The sequence below is a fragment of the Rhipicephalus microplus genome, chromosome 5, assembly GCF_043290135.1.
Source record: "Rhipicephalus microplus isolate Deutch F79 chromosome 5, USDA_Rmic, whole genome shotgun sequence".
In the NCBI taxonomy this organism is placed as follows: Eukaryota; Metazoa; Arthropoda; class Arachnida; order Ixodida; family Ixodidae; genus Rhipicephalus; species Rhipicephalus microplus.
Window position 1 is genome coordinate 79,137,516 of NC_134704.1, and position 24,546 is coordinate 79,162,061.

General features: G+C 46.8%; 1 protein-coding gene across 1 annotated transcript in view; it reads right to left on the reverse strand.

Moving 5' to 3' along the window:
• Positions 1 to 24,546, reverse strand: part of LOC119173810 (uncharacterized) — a 32,240-nt gene that overhangs the window by 2,001 nt on the left and 5,693 nt on the right. Inside the window, exons 5-8 of the mRNA XM_075895716.1 lie at positions 18,257 to 18,618; positions 9,467 to 9,765; positions 8,198 to 8,250; positions 7,292 to 7,391 (exon numbers count right to left, since the gene is read on the reverse strand). Coding sequence (XP_075751831.1) covers positions 7,292 to 7,391; positions 8,198 to 8,250; positions 9,467 to 9,765; positions 18,257 to 18,618 — 814 coding nt within the window. The remainder of the gene's footprint in view (positions 1 to 7,291; positions 7,392 to 8,197; positions 8,251 to 9,466; positions 9,766 to 18,256; positions 18,619 to 24,546) is intronic.

Here is a 24,546-nt window from a genome sequence, read left to right on the forward strand (position 1 = left end):
GCCGCAGGTGACTGACAGTTCGTATCTACCCAGCAACAGTGAGAGCAGGCATAAGTAATTTAAATGCAAGTGCATTAATAAAAGTACCAGCAGCATACACATCACGAATGTAAAGATTAAATGTTGGAATGGGAGCAGGAACGGAACCTAAGTGTTCTGCGGGCAGTCAGGTATTCTACCACAGATCTGCACCATGTATCGAAGCTTCTTAGGAAAAACTCCATGTAGGCGTAATGCTGATACAACGTAAATTGTGACTGCAGTGCTGGCTGTATGATTTTACAACAAAGCAATAAACATTGCATATTTACTCGTACGACACAGGCATCATGTTGGATTAATGTCAGTTGGAGATCCAGTATTGACTCCACTCTTGTAGCATTACATTACAATAGCATTTAACATCACATTCGTAATCATATAATTCAGCAAGCCATATTACAGCGTTGCTAGACTGGAGTAATATGCTAATGAAACTTGCATATGATATTCACATCACATCGTAGAGCACATTCCGCTTCCATAATATTGACGTTTGTGCTCTAACGCACGTGCTGGCATTACGTCAGACCCTCAAGTTGCCCTTTAAATGCCACTGTCCATGTTTGCCCGCTCAGTCTTTGCAACATCAAAATCTACCAACCAGTTGAGCTCTGTTATTTCAAATCGGATAATCGGAAGAAAAGGTAATCACAAAACTGCAGGGACACCGTACCAGGACGAATTTTTCGGCAACTAAGAAGCTTTTCTGTCTAAAAAATCCGTACAGATTTCCTTGTGTAGTTGACGTTCCTGGTAAGCCCACCATATGCACACAACTACTAGATTTACTAAAACACGCCGATCCACTTCATAACGCATGGCTCAAAGCCAAAAAATGTAGCATAGGCAGTTCCTCCTGACTGCTTAGCATTAAGCCAATTCTTGCAAGGCATGGGACCAGCTAAATATTTCTTAAGGACAGTGTGTTTATTGGATTCAATGCTGCCTTTGAATTGAGTAGTCACTTCGTTAATACGTGCATTTTAAATGCAAAGCATTTCTTAGCGAACTTCGGCGACTATCTATCTATCTATTTATCTAGCCGCCTACGACTTTTAGCTAAACTGGCCGATTGGATAATGATATCGATACCTAACTTGGTATGGCATGACATGACTGTATGAAGAACATATTTGACTAGTCATAACATAAAATTCATGACTGGTATGTCATGAATGTCAAGATTTACAATTCACAGTCCTGCAGCTCTTGCGGTGGCTTCGTTAACATGGCATGTTGCAAAACTGACATGGTATGGCATGATTACATGGCGAACACAAGCGACAAACCCTAACATGAAAATCACAACACGCCTGCCATGTAACAACATGACTACATGCCATGCTCATGATGCGCTCGCGGCTGTTTCGCTAGCGTCATATATACAAAATTTGTTATTACAGTAGGTGAATGGATGACGAAGATATGACTGGTGCAAACATGATAATCATGAGATGCGTGTCATGTAACAACATGACTACTTGCCACGCTCATGATGCACTGGTGGCCCTTTCGCTAGCTTCCTTTAACTAAATTTGGTAATACAGGAGGTGAATGGATGACGAAGGTATGATACTGGTGCAAACATGATAAGCATGAGTTGCATGTCATGTAAGAACATGACTACATGCTACGCTCATGATGCGCTCGCGGCCGTTTTGCTAGCTTCACATGTACCGAACTAGGTATTACTGGACGCGAACGGACGACACAGGTAAATGACACATCCAAACATGATAATCATGACAAGCGTGTCACGTTACAACATGACTACATGCCACACTGATGATGCAATCGCGGCCGTTTCGCTAGCTTCACATATGCCAAATTTGGTATTACGTGACGCCAATGGATCACGAAGGTATGTGACTGGTGCAAACATGATAATCATGAGATGCATGTCATGTGAGAACATGACCACATGCCACAGTCAAGGCGCCAATACATATCGACGTGACACGGTGCATGTGCTTGCCGGCGTTCATTTTGTCGCGTCCCGTCGGCGTTGCCACGCCAGGCGCCGGTCCTTCCATATACTCGCAGGCGCACGCCGCGCTGCGTTGCTTTGACGCATGCGCGTTTCAACGCATCTAGCATCCCTCCGTCACGAAAAGAGGGAGACGCAGAGTTGTCTGGGTAACGTATCGGCGCGAAATGCAGCATGTCCCATTTCGCGCTGATTGGTGTCGGGCTGCACCGACGGACGCTGGTCGCGTACCTGGCGTCAGACAATAGAGTGCTCGCGTTTTGCTAACGTAGCGTCGCTGTGCCCAGCGTGCGCACGCGTCAACGCTACATTGAAGTATATTGGGCCCTTCATGATGCGCTCGCGGCCGTTTTGCTAGCTCCACATATACCAAATTTTGTGTTACGTGACGTCAATAAATGACAAAATATATGACTGGTGCAAACATAATAATCCTGACACGCGTGTCATGTAAGAACATGACAACATAACACGCTCATCGCGTGTCAAGGCCGCTTCGCTAGCTTCAAATATACTAAATTTGGTATCACGTGACGAGAATAGATGACGAAGGTCAAGAACACATCTAAACATTATAATCATGACACGGAAGTCATGTACCGTATCATTTACTTCCACTTGGTAACGTTGTGCTGATTTTAAAGTGACATATCAACATTTCTCCTTTGTGCTTTGCATATGATTGATTCTCACCGTACGTGGGATCTGCCAGTTCTTTTTTTTTTTTTTTTGCGATAGCAATTATATGCACAGTCTCTGTTGTTGTTGTTTTTTTTTTTTTTTTGCCGCTGCCGTCATTCACGTATATGTATGCATATATACACGGGGAAGGATTGGCTAGCCTCCTCTTTCTGCGGAACTAACATCGCCTTTCCGGCCGTGGTCGTCTGCGTGCGCGCTTATCTCGTGAGCGAAAAAGAGATGGGGGAGGGCGCTAATGGTTGCATCGCGGCAACAATCAGCGCGCGCCTTGTGCCCCCCCCCCCCCTAGCAGGCGGGAGCTTCTACGGGTTGCGCTATCAACACGAAAAAAACGGTGCCAAGAGTGTACCTGGAGCGACCCTGTTTTCTTGTGCCAGCGTTTTGTACAGTTACGTGAGATCGGATGTAAATGAGTTGACTGCCAGCCTCACTTTGTATAACATTGCAATTTGTCATCACACTCATTGCTTCACCTTTTCAGTGAAACTGATTTTGTGCAATCATCCCTGCCACAGTCGCGAGCTGCTCTTGACAACATGTGCAAGAGTATACATAGCCACCGAAAAAACTTCGTGAAACACAGCTAGGTATCCAATGGCTATGCACGTTTTGCAGTTACTGTGCCGTTTGTCATAAGTTATTAGCGTTAATCTGTACCTGTGATTACGTTTCGTGCGTCAATTGTGCATGAGAAACGTGGGGCACATTTCGATCTGCTTGCCAATCTTCGCATGACCTCCAATTTGTTGCTATCGCGTTCATTGCTTCGCCTTCGCGGCAAAGCTGTCTTTTTTGTTGTTGTTGTAAATATTCTGAAAAGTAGGCTCCATTTGAAGACATGCAATGCGGAAGCGCAAGGAACTTCATCATTATGGGCATATTGTGAGATCGCATAGCGCAGCTGCCTACATGGCCTAGAGAGTAAGATAAGCAATGACTATTCGATCACTCTGGTGTTCCTGATGTACCATTGTGTTTGTAGTTCTTGAATGACTGAAATAAAATGTTAAAATAATTTTACATCACTGTAAAGACACTTCAATAGCAAAAAATATTCGATTCACTTCTGGTGCCACGTAGTTTCGAATGTGGACTGAGTGAAAGCAAAATGGTGCCGGTCACCATTGTTGTTAATCAAAGTGGACAATAGGGCCAATTGGTAACACATGATGCTCACTTCCCTTTCTTTTTTTTCTTCTTTTTTCCTGGTTGTATAGACCGTTGTTGTGCGGGACAGAGTACGGCGGGAACAGAGAAACGAGTGGTGCGTCACTGAAGGACGAACAACTTTATTTCCGTGATTGTGCAGTCACTATGGCTCGGTCGCGCACACTCACACTGCTTCCGTTTTTTGCACGCAACGCGATAAAAGTTCACCGATAAGATGGAAAATGGTGGCTGGCTGCTGTGCGACCGCGAGGCCGCCACAACATTAAAAAATTGGCCCCGTATCTGCATGTTTCACTGCAAATGTCGTCGAAAGACGATAGTCTTACGTCTGGAGAGAGTGAACAAAACGTTTATTTGATTTTCTGCACGAGAAAATTGGTGAATTGTATTCTAGAGGCGCTGCGTTAGAGGGTCTCGATCCGTGCAGCGAAGGCGAACGAGCGCGTCGAGGCACGTTAGACACGAGCGCTATGTGGCAGTTATCTTCGAAAACGAAGGAAGGCGCGCGCGCCTCTCTTAGAGGCGATAAGGTAACATAAAAAAATGTTTTCATACAGTTGATCCGCAACGTGCGCAGCGGTGCGTCGGGTCGGGCGGCATTTTCACGCAGTGGACGACCCACGTACTTGCCGCTGTGTTTATGTGATGCGTGTTGTTTGGTGTTCCCTGACCTTCCGTGTTCTAGGTGTGTTGCATTTACAATACTGTGACGTCGGGAGTTCCCACTACTTTTGCGTGTCGTGTGGTCTTGTATATGTGACCGCGGGAAGCAGCACGTTGTTGCTATCTGTTGATAAATTAGCGTAACGAACGCAACCAGTCCTTCTTCTCTGCCGTGGTACAAGTTGCTGCTCGGTGACACAACAAACAAGCTGTCTGACCCCGTGCGCAACGGGACCATCACCAAACTGGCGAGGCCCCTTGGCGCTATCCGACGACTACATCACGAACGATGTAGTCCCTCTAATCCCTGAGTACACCGTGCTGACATCATCGGCTCTCTGGTTCACAGGGAAAATTTCGTGACGCAGGAGCAATGAAACGGCTACAACTTTTCGTGGGCCCATTATTACGTCACCAACGATCTCGTAAAGCAACCTCGGACGAAGCTCTTCGTCGACGTCACTGCAAAGGTAGGCCACATGTCTGTGACTACGCGCTTTTGCTCTCATCTCTCTCTCTCTCTCTCTCTCTTTATTCCTCTAGCTATCCGTAAAGATAGCGCTATAGTGCAAGTAATAAATCGCTGATGTGGTTGCCAGCCCATCGCACTTTCCAGTCGCTGTTCACTAGATTATGTTGCCAAGTTACCGATCATGTTTGTTCCTTCGGCGCCTGAGATCGTGCTCGTGGCATCTAATCGCGTAAGCTAAACATTGATTTATGTTACCATCACTGTGCAGCTCCGCCACTCACAGGCATTCTAGAAAAAAAAAACACTGCTGTCGTGGCTCTGCACGTGCATGTTATAGCTTGCTTCGGTGAAGCGTGCTCACAAGATGGAGCTGCGTGCCTCGCAAACTATATGTGTATACGACGCCGATTCGTCCCGGTCTAGCCGTACGTAGAGCCAGCTATTCGCCTTGACAACAGATCAGTTGTTTTCGCACACTCTCCTAGTTTGACTTTCGGCACCAAGTCTACCCGTTGAAAATTTTCGTCGTTGAGCATGTTGTTTGCGCGGTTGGAGCAACTGAAAACCGCGCACTTAACGTTTATTTGATGTAACTCGATGATCAACAGAGTTCCGCTGCTCTGCTATCTAACAGGAACTCTAAAACCTAGAGTTCCTGTATATGCTACCTCTGGTTTTTTTGTTTAGTCCTGCCCCGACACCTACAGAAACATTCCTGCACCTCACGTGGTTTGGCACTGCCTCCAGGATCGGAGGCACCTCATTTGTTTTTGGACTGGCTCAGCGATCGGCCACCCTTTGACAAAGTGACGATGTCATGTGATGACGTCATCACGTGATCACTATTTCTTTTTTTTTTTTGCATTACTCGCGTTGACGTCGCCGGAAATTTTCGCGCTTGAAGAGGTGTCTGAGGTTTAAACTCCGGCTTAAAAGCAGACGGATGAGCTCACCTGGGCAAACTGCGTGCGTAATCCTCGATGATGCGCTTGTCAATTTACGTTCACCACAATCAAAGTGCATGGGCGCACGCAGGAAGTTTCCATCACTATTCGTCGTCGTTTAAAATGAGACATACGAGTTTCCACGCGCTGTCTGTAAAATCATAAAAAAGCTACAAAGCCGAATTTACACCTCTTCCCTCGTTTGGAGAAGGGACGAAACGTTCTGTTTTTTTTTTATATATATTGGGCAGGGTTGGGTAGGGCAGGACATAATTAAGTCGGGGGCACATTGCACAGTGGCAATGAACTCTTCAGATGACAAACTTGAAGTCTCTTGTTAGAATATCAATCGCATACGACTATAGAAGTGATCGCGAAGGATCCGCTTACTTTAGTACTTATTCAAGAAATATCGAACGTATTTTCTGAATGACGCTACGTGCTGTGATGAGTGGTTGTGCGGAAATAAAGCTTGTATGACAGCTGCGGTCATTGTCGTACGTTTCGCCATCTTAAGACTGCCGGTCCAGCTGTTCAATTTTGTTCAAACAGTGTAAACGCACGGACCAACTTGCTCAGTCTAATTACCCGGACGTCCTTAATCGGGATACGATCTGGTTGCGCCGCCTCAAGACGGTGCTTTAATTACCTGGCGTGTAATTAAGTCGATCTTCTCCGGTTTTGTTTCTGTGAAACTCGTGTTGCCAAGGGGTTGACTACTAAGAACATTGCGAAGTGCTGAATTTCTTTTAATCGAATTCGCTTCTATCACTCTATTTCGGCGGTGGTGTCGTACGACACCAAATACAATATATTAAAATGCTTTTCCGCTAGGATAAAACAATGAATGTGACAGCAACAAAACGAAATGTTATAAGAGGTAATGTTAGCAGCAGATCCACAGCATCTAACCTCCTTGATGTAAGGAAACGTGGCCGCTACAGTGATCAAAGTGACCTCGTGCTATCGCATTAACCAAACAGAATGGTGAGATGGCAGCACGCACAAAGGGGAACCGTCTGCTGATCTCTTTCAAAGTGCGGTGCGCGAAACCGCGCCCGGTCGACTGCAACGTTGTTTTTATTTCTTAGCGCGGTTCATCAGATCGGAGGCTGGGCTTGAGCTGTACTTGGTACATGTGGCATTATGAAAACGGCGAAAACCTGACGACGGCAACAAGACAACACGGATAACGCTGGCGCCTTCTTGTTCACGCGTGTTCGTGCGCTTGCCGTTTTCATAATGTCTTCAGATCGGTTATGTTCAAGAGAAGCGAGAACTGGAGCCCTTGTACAAGGGCAAGGCACTGACCTGTAGGGGCGTAGCGATGCCGGTGGTGGCGCTTGCAGCATCTCCGCTGTCGTCTGCGGCCATTCGTTGGGCGGGCTCCACTCGAACCGCGCTCTCCTGCCTTCGGGAAAAACGGCATTCACAGCTTTAGAGAGAGAGATAATAAAATGAGGGAAAGGCAGGGAGGTTAACAAGAAAATGGGGCATCCGGTTTGCTACCCTGCACTAGGGGAAGGGGGAATGGGGAAGAAAGATTGGAAAGAAAGCGAAGAGGGAAAAAGACGCGCGCGAAAAAAAAAGAAAGGGGGGGGGGGAACTGGGGTGCTACAGTCTATACAATAGGCAGCTGTCACAGCTTTAGCCTTTGCATCCGCCTTGGCGAAGCGTGGTGTAGCCACATATAACGAACTATTGCGTATATCGAACAGCTGCAAAAGTTCGTCGAATATATATACTCCGTGTAATATTTTACATGCCTCTGTATGGAATATTTTATAATTAACTGCATGTAGAGCTCTTTTATGATGCTACAGAGATTCGATATATCCGTATTCGACTGTGTTGCGTTTAGTAAAGCTATAGGTTGACGTATTTTGGCACAATTTTGACACAGTGCCCAAGTCATGGTCATCTCGTTCTACTGACCCAACTTCTTTACTATATAACGTACAACTTACGTGGCTTCCCTACACCGTAGGATTAAGTTCTCGTTGTGAAAGGGGGAGGCGCATTTTTAACGGTATTTTATCTCTCTTTTTACTAGCTGGTGTTTTGCAAGTGCTGACTAACGCTATGTCAATTAAAACGCTGAATAGAGGTGTGAATTTCTCTGGAGCGCTCTGCGAGAGCGTCATATTTTGCAAGAAAGGGAGCCTAGCCCCACGCAGCAGTTAGAGCGACTCTATAGCGACAGTTGCCGAAACTTACCGTGCTGGCGGCGTCGTTGTGTGGGTACAGGGCTCTCGAAGGAGTCCCAGTCACTGCGAATGGTAATGTCATCTCTTAGAAACAGTTGGACAAAGCTCCATTTTTCAGCATTGTGGATTGTACGACAAATAATAATAATAATAATATTAAAAATAGCAGGGCACACCGTTTTACCCACGCGTGTGTTGACCAGAGGCCTTTAGGCCTGTTTTTGCGGTTGTCCACTTTTACATTCAGAAAAGAAAGAAAAAAAGTTATGAGCATGGCGAGTTAATATGGCAAGAGTAATAATGCAATAAATGAAAGCACTAAAGTCCGACTGATATTTCTTGTGTATTAGGTCAAGCGGCTTGTTTCTCAAGCAATTTTTACCAGCCACCTTCATCTTCGATAGAAATAAATTATTATTATTATTAATATTAGTAGTATTATTATTATTAGTAGTAGTAGTAATAGTAGTAGTAGTAGTAACATAAAGGCTTAAAGCGTGTGATTTATTTTATCTTACTATCACAGCTGAATCGTCGTTACGCCAGCAATCGCCCTGTGACCGATGGATCAGCGCAGGTTGTTAGTGGTGGTAAGGTATGGTGGGGTTGTGTGGAGTGTACTTATCAGTCACAGCCGGTCATTAGTACGTTGGCGAGCCAATGCACTATATATAGTGACTAATCACAATGTACTAATCACACGTCTACACACACGCACAAACACACGCATGAACGTACATAAAAGTTCATTAGCCCCCTCCACTCTGAAAAATATGTCGCACAGTCCCACGCGCATTTGCCTAAGACGAGTGGTGGGTGAAAGCACTCTTATTTTCTTTTTATTCTTCTTTTCAGTCGATGGAACTGATCCCGCCCGAAAGTTTACTGCACCAAACGTGGTCTCCCAGTGCCTCCATGAACGGCCCAACTCTGACCAAGAGGCGACGTTGTGTGATGACGACATCATGTGGCGCCACGTGATGTTGTCACGTCGTGGTGACACAACTACGGCGTCGTGATGACGTCACATGTAATTTAGAACACGACGGTCAATTTACGCGTTTCACGAGGCACTTAAGGGCTTTTTGCCTTAATATTTCCTGGCCACGCCTGCGAATTGTTACTAGCAATCTTCCTTGCTTCAGCCTCGCCTGGACGTCCCGTTATAGAGAGAGAGAAACGGAGGAGAAAAGCCGGGACATCTGCAAAGAGCGGAATGTTTGCACAGGTCTACAAAGTGGGCAAAGTACCTTTCCGGTGTGCGTGCATGCAAGCGTACCTCTGCACGAGCAGTTCGACCTCGTCTCCCGTGGTGTGCGTGTCCATGATGCGTTGCACCTGCTCGTACGTCTTCCCCGTCAGGGGCACGCCGTTCCACTCGAGCACGCGGTCACCCTCGCTCAGCTGTCCCAGCGTGTCGGGCCGGCTGACGCGGGCCACGTACGCTCCCAGCTGGCCGTTGCTCATGCGCTTGCCGCCCACCACGCGAACGCCCAGGCCTCCTCGCCGGGGGTCACGTGTCAGCAGCACGCGCCGAGCGGCGGCCCGGCTGCCTACCATGTCGTCGGGTTCGGGCTCCTGCGATTCACCGAGCCACACGCTCACACAAGTGACACCCAACGCCTCCTACATTAATTAATTAATGGAAATCAATAATCAGGTTTCAGGAACTAACCGAATCACACACTCTTGAAAGCACCATTCAGTGCATCCAACTCCAATAGTTCTACACTTCACGTGCCACCGCAGTGGCGTCCATTTCCAGGCCGGAGGTGACCCAGTAAGACGCAAGTTCTAGAGCAAGTATTCTCACACACAGACACCAAGAAAGGTCAATCCCGCGTTCCTTTACAGTGAATTATGCATACTACTTAAATTGAGTGACCCTAGAATGTTACTAAATGCCACAAAAAAGAAGCTGATGACACGCCAACTGTACCTAAAAAATCCCAGTATATCCACGGAGTGAATGATGATGAGTAGACCGAAGTGTCCGTCCATACGCGTCTTCCGGTCCGCCCGTCCCTGTCTGTCTGTCTGTCTGTCTGTCTGTCTGTCTGTCTGTCTGTCTGTCTGTCTGTCTGTCTGTCTGTCTGTCTGTCTGTCTGTCTGTCTGTCCGTATGTCCGTCTGTCTGTCCGTCTGTCTGTCTGTCCGTTCCTTTGTCCGTCCGTGTGTTTGTTCGCGCGTCTGTCTCTCTGTTTGTCTGATACTGCCGGTTACGCCTGACGCAGGACAAGGTTACATTAAGCGGAGCTTCGCCCTTAAACACAAGTTCTTCAAGATTGTGCGTGCTCATTGGAGCTTCGCGTCATACCTTAAACGCCCGAACTGAAAAAAAAAACAACTGTTAGGGTAGAATTTGGCCGCGTATCTGCGTGTTTCACTGCAAATGTCGCCGAAAGACAATAGTCTGCTGCCGGCCCTTTTTCGTGCATAGCGTCACATTTTTAGCGCAGCCTAAGAAACACAAGGTCTTTAGAATTACATATCTATGTATTTTTAATAAAGGAACACGCCGCCTACTATTTACGCTTTGATGTTGCACCTCAGGTATGCGTAATATTTGCTTTTCGATCGACAATGTTCACAAGTATGAACGCAGCCACCAGTTCAAGATGGCTGGGCGTTCAGCAAGTGCTTAAACTTTGGCCGGGTGGATATATCGTGTGACAGACAGACAGACAGACAGACAGACAGACAGACAGACAGACAGACAGACAGACAGACAGACAGACGGACGGACGGACGGACGGACGGACGGACGGACGGACGGACGGACGGACGGACGGACGGACAGACAGACAGACAGACAGACAGACAGACAGACAGACAGACAGACAGACAGACAGACAGACAGACAGACAGACAGACAGACAGACAGACAGACAGACAGACAGACAGGCAGGCAGGCAGGCAGGCAGGCAGGCGAAAATCTTTGCGTTCAAGTGTCCCTGGAAAGACTATCGTCTTTAAAAGAGAAACGCCCGGCCTAAGTCTCAGGCCACCTGAAATGAGGGGGACTTGAGCGAAGAGCTTGGCCCGGTTCTCCAGCTATAGCTGCCTCTCGGGGCTTTGAGTTATCAGACGGACCTCATACTGGTCTTCTGCTACTGATTGGTTGAGAAAGAAGGTGACGGGGGGGGGGGGGGGTCAAAACGCTTTATAAAGACAAGCTGTTGAAGCACATCCTGCTTAACTACTTAATTGACATCCATATTACAATGACTAGAACTAGATAACATGACTTGTTTAGGGCGTAATTTGTGCATACTGGCAAAATTCACATATAGCACAAGAAAAACGCAGCCTTCAAGGAAAATACACAAGAAAAAAGCGCTATACTTACAACAGTTTTGCAACTGCTTGTACGCTACTTAAAATTCGATACGCAGTTGTATGAGCAGCGCTTCTCCCTTGTGCATTTTTTTTTTGCCTGCTGCGTCGTCGATACGCTATAAGTAATTTTCGTGAGAAGTTCATTCATTTCTGCCCCGGCGGGTACCGGCACCTTTGTCGAGCGCTGTAAACAGTAACGCCTAGCAAAGTCGAAAGCTCCATCGCGTGCTAAATAGAAGCATCAAACTTGCGGGCACGGGGCGTATACATTTCCCAGCGGTGAAAGGCAATTTTGCGGCGCAGGAACGCAGCGATCTCCCCAGATCAGTAGTTTGGAATGCCGCTCTCGTACGAGCGGCTGTCAGTATTGATCGCATCTGAACAGCGCACCCGCAACACCGGAAAAACCCGGACAGAACAAAAAATATCAAAAAACGTAATGTATTCCGTTTTCTCCCTCTGCGCCTGGGCGCCTTTTTTTTCAGCACAGAAAGCGGCCTTCGAAAGGAAGTAATAAACATGCGAGTGACTCTTCTGTCGCCTAGTCATTTCGCTGCTGATGCCCATTCCGTCATGGCGGAAACCAGAGTTTCGATCTAACCAGAGGGTCACTGTCCTTTTTTATCCCCCGCCAGGCTAGGAAAACCACCGGCCGACCGGTTCGAGTGATCGGCAGTCGAGCACATCGGGGAAAATTGGCTTACTATAGCAATACGTACGAGCCGCATTCCCGGAAACTTTCTACTGTTTGAGCTGATTGATTGATTTGGGGGGTTTAACGTCCCAAAACCACTATATGATTATGAGAGACGCCGTAGTGGAGGGCTCCGGAAATTTCAACCACCTGGGGTTCTTTAACGTGCACCCAAAACTGAGTACGCGGGCCTACAACATTTCCAGCTCCATCGAAAATGCAGCCGCTGCAGCCGGGATTTGAACCCGCGACCTGCGGGTCAGCAGCCGAGTACCTTAGCCACTAGACCACCGTGGCGGGGCTCTACTGTTTGAGCTGTGAATAGCGCCACTCTGCGCAGCTCCGCTTGACGTGTGCAGAGCTCAACTGAAAATCGTTGACACGAAGCTCGGAGGGACGCTACAGCGTTCGCTCTATTCGGAAAAATAACCTTCTATTGCCTCTTTTGCGGACACATGCAGTCGAACACACCTTGTTCACGATAATCGCGGCAAAATAGGCTGATAAAAAACTGGCCCCGTATCTACATTTAATCTGCAAATGTCGTCGAAAGATGATAGTCCTGCGTGTGGAGAGAGTGAACAAAACATTTATTTGATGTTCTGCTCGAGAAAATCGGAGAATGGTATTCTGGAGGCGCTGCGTTAGAGTGCCTCGAGTGTGCAGCGGATGCAAACGAGCGGATCGTCATGTTACACGTCAGACATGGCCGCCATCTGACATTTTTTTTAAAAACAAAGCGCGTGGCTCTAAGAAGGGTGTGCGCGCCCGCTTCAGAGGTGATAAGGTGTAGAACGCAAGGCGACGGGTAGGTGCCACCACCGTCTCGTCTTAGCAAAGCGTTGGAAACACTCGCCTTTACGTGCAAGCGTTGGATGGTCAGCGCAGCGTAATAAGCGCTACGGTCTTTAATATTACCTATGTATGCCTTTTCTAGTAAAAGGCGCACATTCAGAATATATACGTGTTATTATGGTGCACCAGACACGCGCAATAATTGCTTTTTAATCGACAATTGCACACGTATGAACGCTGATCCTTGAGCAACATAGGTGGGCGCTGCGGATGGGGTCGGCCGTTTCAAATACCAGATGCTGTTAAGATTGGACAGACAATTGTACAGACAGACAGACAGACAGACAGACAGACAGACAGACAGACAGACAGACAGACAGACAGACAGACAGACAGACAGACAGACAGACCAAAATTTTTGCGTCGAAGGACTCCAAGAAAGATTAACGTCTTTAAAAAGGCGAGCAACATACGCTGAAGTTAGCTTCTCCACATCAGTAGATTTTGAAGTTTAAAGTTTGACGGAAGCGTGTCTGGTTGGGGTGATACACAGTGAAGGTAGAAAAGCTGAGTTACTGCGCCGACCGAACTAAAAATGTAATACGCACGCACGCATACGCACAGACATAATAGGACGTTTCACCTCCCATACAAGTGCCTTGTACACAAGTAGCACTTTGACTTGTGGACAAGGTCTCCCGTGTGGGAGCCCGAAAATTTTTTTTTGTGTGTGCATTGTGTTCTAACTTCGGTCGGTGCTGTGCCTCGTGTTTTCAGCTTTCACCACCAGTAGTCTTTGCGTGGAAAAGCCGGTTTTAGAGATTGACAGGTACTAAGGAATGAAAGCTACTTCCTCTGTTATGCTTTCGGTACAGCGATGAAGCCTATTTTTACACAGATAAATAGTAACACGTGAAAGCTGCTTCCTTTATACATACTTAATGAGAAGGCAACTCTCTTCAGTGTGTGTAGGGTGGGGAAGCCGGCAGTCGCAATAAAATATAGCGCATGCAAAGAGTGAATCAAATCATACTCATCCGCCATTATAACCTTGTCACGAATACAACTGCTCAGATTATCCGGACGAAGTGTGCGCAAAAGATGTCTTTTTCGTAGCGTGTGCACTATTCTAGTGAACCCGACAAATTAAATCAAATGTTTGAAGTAAAGTCGGCTTCTTCTTAATAACAACCTTATTGTGGCGAAGCCCACTTTTGAAAAATTTGTGGCAGAAGTACGCATTTTTACGACACTGATTAGTTGCTCCATCGAATATTTTAAAGCTAATAAAAATGTTGACAACGAAACGAGCTAGAGTTAGCGAGCGTATCAACATAGGCAAGATTAGCCTTACAATAGGGTTCAACCACTCCACCGCCATTACTGTGAAATCAGTGCGCGCGACGCGTCGTTATCGAAAACACACTAGCACGCCTCTCCTAGACAAGTGCTACAGGACCCGTGAGAAATACCTGTTTATAAACGTTGGTCTTCTAAAGAACTATCCGCAGGACTACGCATTAAATCGGCGCTGCATTAATTTGCTTTGTGGAGCGACTCCTTTTTGCATAGACAGGCGCCCCGTTCACAAACACTGGACAAAGATGAGCTGGTTTTGTAAAGCCGCGAACTGTTGTGAAAGCCTGTATAAGATGCGACGATTCGGAAAGAACGAAACTTCGCTTCGTAAGCCGTTTAATGTAAATAGCTTGTGCAGCTTGCGACGGATACACGTCGCTGTAAGTAGAGCAACGTTAACGGCTTGTGCGAAATATCTAACATTATTCAAGATTTGATTGACATGCGGAGTTTAACGTCCCCAAAACACCATATGATCATGAGAGACACCGTAGTGGAGGGCTCCGGAAATTTCGACCACCTGAGGTTCTTTAACGTGCACTCTAATTTGAGCAAACGGGCCTACAGCATTTTCGCTTCCATGGGAAATGCAGCCGCCGCAGCCGGGATTCGATCACGTGACATGCGGGTCATCAGCCGAGTACCTTAGCCACTAAACCACCGCGGCGGAGCTAACATCATTCGAAGCATACAAAAAAGATCATTCGATGCCTCGCTCTAGAGGGAGGCGTTGTTGCATGTTGTGTCGTTGAGAGATTGGTGCGGCAGTGTATCAGCAAGACCACCAACGCCCTCATACGAGAGGGTCAGCATGAAAAGTAAGTTCACACGTATCTACCGGAAGCGCATTGGTGATAGAACTTAGAGACGTCTGAGGTGAAAATCTGCCGCACATCAATATTCTGCTTCTATACAGTGATACAGGCACGTACATACCATTTCCTATGAGTGTGTATAGACTCGCAATCGGAATGCTTCAGTTGCGCACTGAAAGCCAGAATACGCTACATTACCACTGATTGCTTTAATCATTGAATAAGTGGCAACATATTCCGCAAAACAACGTTTCAATTTATACACAACGCATGCCTTAAAGCGCTGATAAAATCCACAACACAACACGCATTTTCACTAATGAACAAGTCTGCATCTTACAAAAGAAGCAATCTTTTTCGTAAAGCTGTTCAAATTGTTAGGGTGGGTCACTGATAAAAGCACCTTGCAGATTTCGTCTTCCCTTCAAATATAAATGTTAATGAATGTAGGCTTTATTACCCAACTAGTTGAGTGCATCATTCAGCAGCAGCAAAATGAATAGTAAAGGTACGCCACTAAAAGGCGAGTTCAGTTACGCGGGTGATTTTCGAGAAGAAAATCTTGCTGCTTTGTTTTTTTATCAAGTGGTGACAATTTTGAGAGCAGGGAAACTATGGAATAGTCCGTGCCAATATCATCAAAAGCAAAACGCGTGCCTAGAATGAAAGGGACATTTATAAAAAAAAAACGACAGCGAGATGTGGGAATAAATAAAGCTGACACAATTGTGCACGCCTGAGTAGTTATCGCGAAATCATGTTTCTTTCAAGCTGCGGAAATAACAAAAAAACTGGCAGATCCCACGTACAGTGGGAATCGATGATATGCGAAGCACGATCGAGGAAGGTTGATATGTCACCCCAAAATCAGCGCTATGTTATGAGGTGGAGGTAAATGATGCCGTACATCACCTGCCGTACATCACCGGACGGACGGACGGACGGACGGACGGACGGACGGACGGACGGACGGACGGACGGACGGACGGACGGATGGATGGATGGATGGATGGATGGATGGATGGATGGATGGTTGGATGGATGGATGGATGGATGGATGGATGGATGGATGGATGGATGGATGGATGGATGGATGGATACGCTCAAAGTCGCCGAAGTTCGCTAAAAAATGCTTCGCATTTAAAAAGAAGTTAATACTGTGTCTGAACCAACACCATGCCCAACGTTACCATTTTCTAGTGCTCTGAAACAGCCGTAGTGTACTTAACTGGTTTGGTAGTCCGACTAAATCGCAATAACCTGCGTACACGATCAAGTTATCCGAACCACATGATGCAACATTTGCTGAATTCCTTCTTTTTCAACTTTCTTTCTTGGGAGGGTTGCGAAGACTCCTATCCTGAAACCTGATCCACGAATACTTTGGTTCCTGGCTTGAACTTGTCAGGGATAGATACCATTTTAAGGTTGAGCTTACCGAAGCACGCGCTTCTTTTTTTTTCTCTTGTTCTACTGTCAGGCGCACCCAAGAGGGAATAAAGAAGCTCAATAAAAGCCCTGAAGCACGCCTCTCAAATCCTGGCCGTCCATAGGGCCCTCGAGTGGGCTGCCAGGTTAAGCCTGGTGGTGCCCGAGTGGAACCTAGCCGGGCGAAGTTGAGTTTACTGGCGTCTCTTGCAGACCGAATACAGTCGTTTTACTCTCTCTATCTCTTCCTCATTTTAACAGCGAAGCTGTTTAAGGTGACCGTTATGACGTAAGCCACGGAAAAGGTAATCACCATAAAGCGGCACATGCTCTCTTCATTCACTTCTTCATCGTCATTGTTATCTTCTATTTCTCTTTCATCTACACGTGCGCCGATTTCTCCGATGCGGAATTCAATGATTCTGATGGACAAGGCACTGAATACAGAGAGTAAAAGAGAGAGAGAGAGAAATAAAGAGAGAAAGAGAAATTTTAGGGTAAAAAAGATTCCTTCGCGCGTCGAAATTCGAACCCGCATACCTATACGTTCCGACGGCGATCGTCTTGACCATTCGGCTGTCCAGGTGCGCTAGCAGAGCATAGCATAGCCGTGTGTATATAGTATAACATAGCATATCACGCGAGTAAGAAAGGAAAGGGACGGTGAAGGGAACATATTTCAGGGTGATCGAGAGGGAAGGGAAAGTTATAAAGTGAAACATGACAGAAAGGAAGAGAAAGACGCAAAGAAAACGAAAGGCAGAAAGAGAAATGAGAGAATGAAAAACAATCGATGCAAGAGGGAGAAAGAAGTAGAGAACGGGCGAAGAGATATAAACAAAAAGGAAGTGAGAAATCCATAGAGAAAAAGAAGGAACAGAGAGAAGGAAATAGTTGGAGAGATAATGTAAGACAATAAAAGAGAAAGAAACAGGTAGAGAGAAAAGAAACTACAAAAATCAGACAGGAAAATGACATACATAAAGAAGAAAGAAATACAAGTGATAGTGGAAGAAAGAAAAAAATGCAAAATTTAGCAAAACGGCCAGGGCTACTTACGTGTTCATTAGCTCAGTTGTTTCTTTAGCATAGCGCCTCCAGTGCAAGCAACGCTCACCTCCTTTATCCACTTCCTTCCTGCGCTATACAACGCATGACTATTCTTTTTTTTTTCGCTTGTTCTTTCACTTATAGCAAACTAATCAAAAGGTTCGCATAAATGCTTCTTCAGCTATATCGTGCCTTGTTAGCTGAGTTATCACGACTCTCGCCAACGGACTATGGGTGTTTGCGTTCAAATCTTATCTGGCCCCAAAAAAATTACGTTGTTTTCATTCATGCCCCTACCTCCTCCTATCCTCTCTTCCTGCTTTCCTTCCTCCGATACTTTGCTAGGCGATGCATGGTGACGTCATCGCTAGGGGATGCTTTTCTGCGAAGAGCTGACGGCCCAAATTTCCGGCTTAAACAGCTTCGCTGTCGAAATCGGTCTCGCTGGTAAAAAGATTGAACTATTTCCGAGTGCGAACGCACTTACCGCAAGAAGTCTCGCTAGCATTTACAGCGTTGCGCCAGATGTGCGAGACGGAGTACAGCTGTTCCCACAGCGGCCGCTGTGCCATCGGCTGGCAGCTACGTACCTGAGGCATCAGGTGGTGCAGGCGCCTCCGGCGAGGCATGTCCGGCAGCAGCGGCATGGCGGGCGGCTCTTCGTCCTCCTCCTCCGACGAGATGGGAGAGTCCGGGAAGGTGGACGCAATGAGCGCCATGCTGCGGTCCTCGGCGCTGGTGCCGCAGTGCATAAGGCCCCCGCTGACGCCCAGGCCCCCGCCGGCTGGGTGCAAGAGCCCCATCGAGTCATTGGCCATGGGGCCGGCGGAGGAGGCGGGGGGCCAGCGGCGCCTCTCCTGGCGCAGCACCTGGTCGATGGCCTCGAGCACGCTGCCGCCCGTGCTGGTCGCGTTGCTCACGACACTCAGCTCGGGCGACACTCCGCTGTCACCTGCAGGCGTGAAGCACACGGTCAGCGTCGGTGGTGTGCTAACTGGTGCGCGCGTGTACCAGTAACAGTAGCCTCAATGTTGCACGACATAACTTGGAAGAAGACAGTAGACAATCGTGCACTGTGCTGTACTGCCATCTTTTGTTCGGCTTTTTTTTTTGTTCAGAAGCAAGACAACTATCCCCCTCCCCCCAAGCCCTGGCTGATTTAGCCCACAAACGAATGACTGCCCACTTTCGTTCAACCCGTCCTTTAAAGGCACCAGGCCAGCGCGGAACACGTAGTACAGCCAGAACCAGAGCTAGAAGAGCGGTCTTTCAGAGCCTGTTCTAAACACTCTTTCGATAAATGCTAGAAGCACACTTGTTGGGTGTCAAGTACGCGATAAATAATCATAATTTCTGTGTTGTAGGCCGGCTTTTTCTGTGCTATTCTTCGTCATTCTTCTGAGAAGCGTGGTATCCGCTAAACACACTTGCAAGGAAATTCGAGTCAATTGTTCATGCAGTGGCTGAGGGCGATGATGAATTATGCGTGAAGTGGGTATGCGCCACAGTTAATAGGTGATCAAGAACAAGCTTTTGTAGTGTGTTGGAGCATTAGACGACCCGCACATTACGTTATTCGCAATATGTGACGCCTGGTTGTTCCTCGGCTGCTCTAAAACGATTTATTACTCATACTAACGAAATTTCTTTCCCGACATCAAGCCTGCCTAAGGTAAGTTTGCGAACTAGTCCCAGGGACCGGCGCTGGACACTGAATTGTAGACTCTGCAACCAACCTGAGACTATAGAGCATTGTTTTATTCATTGTCGTGATGCTTTTGATTTTTTGGGACATTCTAAAAAGAACGTTAAGAAAAGAACTTCCAATCACAGCCCATGGTATTAGGTTCCTTCCGTTCAAAAAGAGTCTGACTGAAAGTACTCCTTACGACCTGTATATGTTGTTAGGACTTTATTCATTATGGAAAAGTCGCATGATCGATAGACACGCCGAGCCACCAAGGTCGACGAGATCTGTCTTCCGAGAAGCAGCTGCTCAAGTGCGCAGTGTTGTCGAGACTTTTGACCCCGTTCCGGAGTGACTTTCCGTTATTGACGCTTGTGTGTGTTTGCCTGACTTCTGATGAAGTATGTTCTGTGTACTTTACTGGTGATAATGTCATTCACTAAAGAAAAAAAAAAGGACCGGCGTAGCGCAGCGGTAGAATACTGGACTGGCATGAAGTGAACCCGGGTTCGAATCACACCATGCCCTTAATTGTTTTTCTTCGACCTTTTTTTTCGCACGATAGTGGTTACAGACAACGGCGGCGGCGGCGGACAACTACGGCGCCGCGCTTGGGGCGTGTTGTAATCTCACAAAAGCTTTCGCTGTAAGTGTAGCTTTGCCGCAGTAACAGTTTTTATGTCACGAAGTGCTCTTCAGAGCTAGTACGGTGTTGTTGTTTTTTTTTAATGGGTATTGATATGCGAGTGCGTTTAAGCGTGATACTGGCAAGGTTTAAATACAACATAACACTACCATAAAGCTTTTCTAGAGTTTCTCCCAGTAAAAATCATGCCAATTAAGCACTGTAGGATGTCTTAAAGTTTACCTTTAATGCTCTTTAAAAACACGAATGCTCTCCACTGTAAAAAAACTCCCAAGCATTTCCCCGAGGGTGAACATGGTTAAGTGCGAATACACGGGGTGATGCTATGAGGGGTATTTATTAATTCGCACTATTATATTTATTAATCACACTATGGTGCCTTTATCGTGTAATGGTTCCTGGGAATCGCAATTTGATCACACGGGGGAGTTTACGTTAACTCACTGGCGAATGCCAACTGATTTTAACTTTACTCCCCCTCATGACCCGCTCTCGACGGGAGACCGAGAGAGAAGGCGGGCGCGCGAGAGAGAGGGGTGCGCGCGCAGCTGCAGCGAGCGAGGAGAGCGGAGGAGCGACACCGATATCAGCGTCGCGTCCGTGGCTTATTCGGTAGAGCGTCGCGCTGCGGCCCGCCAAGTCCTCTTTCTTTTGAAGATAGAGAGAAGACTGCGGACGTGGCCGACGGCGGTGGATGGTTTGGGGTCGCTTATAAAGTGTATTCACACTTAAAAAAATGCCAGGCACGCGGAAGGCGCAGCACAGTCACAGTGGAAGCATGAAGAGCGGTCTTCTAGAGCCTTCTATAAACACTACTTGGGTAAATGCTAGAAGCACGCATGCTAGGTCCCCACTACCCATAAATATTCATAATGACTACATAGTGGGGCGGCATTAACTGTGCTATCTTGCTATCTTTCGTCATTCTTCGGATAAGCGTGGTATCCGTTAAACGGTTCTAACGAATATTGTGTTGCAGTCAGGGGCTGACGACTATGAAGAATTACACCTGAAATGGGTATGTGCCACATTTAGTAGGTGATGAAGAACGAGCTTTTGTAACGTGTTAGAGCATTGGACGACCCACTCGTTACGTGATTCGCATTGTGTAACGCCTGGTCGCACCTTTGCTGTTCAAAAACGTTTTAGAACTTTGATTAATGCGAATTCTTTCCCAACCTCAAGTCTGCCGAAAGCAAGTTTGGGAACGAGTCCCAAGCACCGGCGTGGCTCAGTGGTAGGCACGCAGTGGACCCGGGTTAAAATCCCACTATGTTTTTAATGGTTTTCCTTTGGTTTTCTTTTTTCGCATGATAGTGGCTACTTACACCGGCGGCGGTGGTGGACAAATAGGGCGCCGTGCGTGACCCGTGTTGTGATCTCACGACAACTCCTGTAAAAGTAGCTTTGCCGCATTAACAGTACTGATGCCACAAAGCACTCTTTAGGGCTAGTGCGGTTTTTTTTAATTATTATTCATATGCGGGTGCGTTTACGTGCGATGCTGGCTAGAAGTGAACAGATCACAACGCTACTATAAAGCTTTTTTAGAGTTTCTTTTAAGAAAAAGCATTCCAATGAATCACTCAATTTTTTTTGCAGATTAACTTCAATGCTCTTTCAAAATACGAATGCTCTCCCCCGTAAAAAAGCGCGTTGCTACCTCGTGACCAGGTTAGTCGTCGGGCAGCTTGCAGGTTCCTGCTGCGTAAGTAAGTATCGTAAAATGCGGCTGTTATATGCCTTTTCCTCTGGAGGGATAGGGGTAAACTAACATTCATGATTTGAGAATGCTTGCTAAATGTGCTCTGCCCCATCTTTATTCTGCTGGTTATTCCACTCTCATTTTCCTGCTCCGTGGTTGCTACCTGTCCTAATAGGACGCATTCTTTCACAACTTCCAGTGCCTCGTTACCTATCGCAAAGCGCTCTTCTCTACCGGGACTGCTGCACATTCCTTCTGTTTTACGCATATCGATTTTCAGACCTACTCTCCTGCTTTCCTTGTCCAACTAAGTAACCATGCGTTGTAATTGATATCCCGAGTTACTCGTCAATGCAATGTCATCAGCGAATTGTAAGGTATCCTACGTTAACTCTTATCTCTCACTTTTTCCCAATCTAGGGTCCTGAAACCCCCTGTAAGCTTGCGGTAAATAGCACAAGGGAGATTGTGTTTCCCTGCCTTACATGCTTCCTTTCCTCTGTCTCTTTCCTCCTCCCGAAAGAGTAAGCAGGCGTTGTGCCCCTCCGGGTGGCAGTTGCCAGCTTGATCTCTCCCTCTTTGTGTATCCATGTACGTATGCAAATGAAATAATAATAATAATAATAATAATAATAATAATAATAATAATAATAATAATAATAATAATAATAATAATAATAATAATACAAGAAGAATTATTGGTATTCTGTCACTTTTTTATAGATGGTTGAACTTAGAAATTGAGAATGACGTAGCGAGCGATGGAAAGGAAAATTATCGATGTAACCTCAAGAGACAGGAAAAGGGAGGAGTGGGTCAGAGAACAAAGTGGGGTTAAGGATATCATAGTTGAAATGAAGAAGAATAAATGTACATAGGCCAGGCACGTAACGCGTAGGCAGGATATCCGCAAGCGTGTAAGAGAGACACAGAAGGTCTGGTGGGCAGATGAGTTTAAGAAGTTTGCGGATATAACGTGGCAGCGGCAAGCACAGTGCAGGGTTGATTGGCGGAACATGGAAGAGGCCTTTGCCCTGCAGTGGGCGTAGTCATGCTGATGATGATCACAATGATAATAGTTCAGCGGTATTTCTACCCAACAGTGCTGCAAGTGCTACCGTACCACCTCTATCTCTTTTGACAACGGTATAACGATAAACAAACCGAAGTTCAACAAGTGTTCGCTAAACCCAACGTGTTGTAACCAACCAGGTCACAGCACCTTCATCTGTTTTGACCAAGAAGTTTGAAAAAGATATATATATATGTTTGGCCACGACAGAGCGCTAGACATTGAAAAGGTTTTGACAATACCTAAACCTTGGGCTCGCACGACTGGCTATGGTTAACTAAACATTACTATTCAACCATTCAGGCCTGAGTTATGGCCGGAGTTCGCTCCACAAGCGTAGTTATAGTACTGACATACAGACGAGTCTCGATTGCATGCCTGTCATTCTGACTGAGATGGTTACCGCTTCCTTTCGTGACTCGGCCTGACCATTCGGTCAGGCCTCGTCCGGTGATTTGGAGCCGGATGCGTCTCTCGTCGCGAAGCGGCCTTGCCTGCGTGAGAAAACTTTGCCGAGACGAGCCTGTCGGGCTTCTTCGCAGGGCCGTAAATAAGGCGGGAAAGTGGCGTCGTCCTTCGCCAAACAAAACAAAACTATAGGCTCCTCTATACATTGCCTTCGTAAACAAACACTAAATAAGCGTAGTCTCGTCTATACGCTCTTTCTGCTCTGCTAATACTTTTGTCTTGAGCGCCCTACTCGCTCCGTGTTATGGCCAACACAGATTATCGGGTTCGGTAGAGAGCCATTCGTTTCGCACGGAAGACGAGTGTGCGTGAGTTACAAGAGCAGGGAATTCGGGCTGCCAGACGTACGTAGAAGAGGATTCCCGAAATAATTAACTGGCCTTAACGCAATCGCGTGGAAGAGCGCGAGGTTGCGACGCCTATACACAAGAAGGCATTGCGTCTGGCCACCGATTAACGTCATTCACGCGACTCAAGTAAGCGACGACGGTAATTCGTCGTACATGTCTGGTTTACTCGACGGCGGTTTATATCGTGACGCTGTGGTAAAAAAGGGTATGTACTCGGTCTGGTCGATTCCGTGCAGCGTTTCGAAGGCTACGACTCGCGTCGGTTGGGAAAGTCATGTGGTTGTTTCGGAAAGACGGCTCGCCTGCTGGCAGTGCACTAATATATTCCTCACGCGAAGCGCCTATTCAGTCGGAGTCGCTCGCAGGGTGCTCAGAAGTGGACAGTGAAGGGGTGAGAGGGCGAATGAGAGGCTTCTTTAATGAGTACTGGAGAAGCACGCCTGGCGGCTTGCCTAGCATGCCACTCCAGATGGATGTGACTGAGAACGACGGAGATAAGGCAGTCCGCGAAAAAATGTATAAAAGTCACGAAGCACACCATGCCTCTTCACAAACTTGAGTATTTCAATAAGGTCAGTTGTGCGTAAAGAAACTTCGAAGAGTGTTTTCTTTGCGTGACAGAGAGTTCTGGGGAAAGTGGAGACTTTAAAGTAATGAGAAGTCGTTGAAGAAGTAATGTCACTGAAGCAAACTCATTCGGTTGTTGCCCAGACGAGGGCGAGTTCTCTTCTCGGAAGGCTGGTTCCACTCTTTGTTCGGCGCGTTTTAATCACTTCGCTGAGCGAGAAGCGCCTGCCCAGTGTCTGTGCGTGAGCCGAGAACGTCTCTTATCTCTGGAAGACTCTGGGCTTTCTTTTTTATTTCGACAAATCTTTCCCCTTCTCTATATTTCTGTATTTTATACCCTATGGAACCGCATTTCAAGAAATTCTTACGGTCATCCTTACTACAA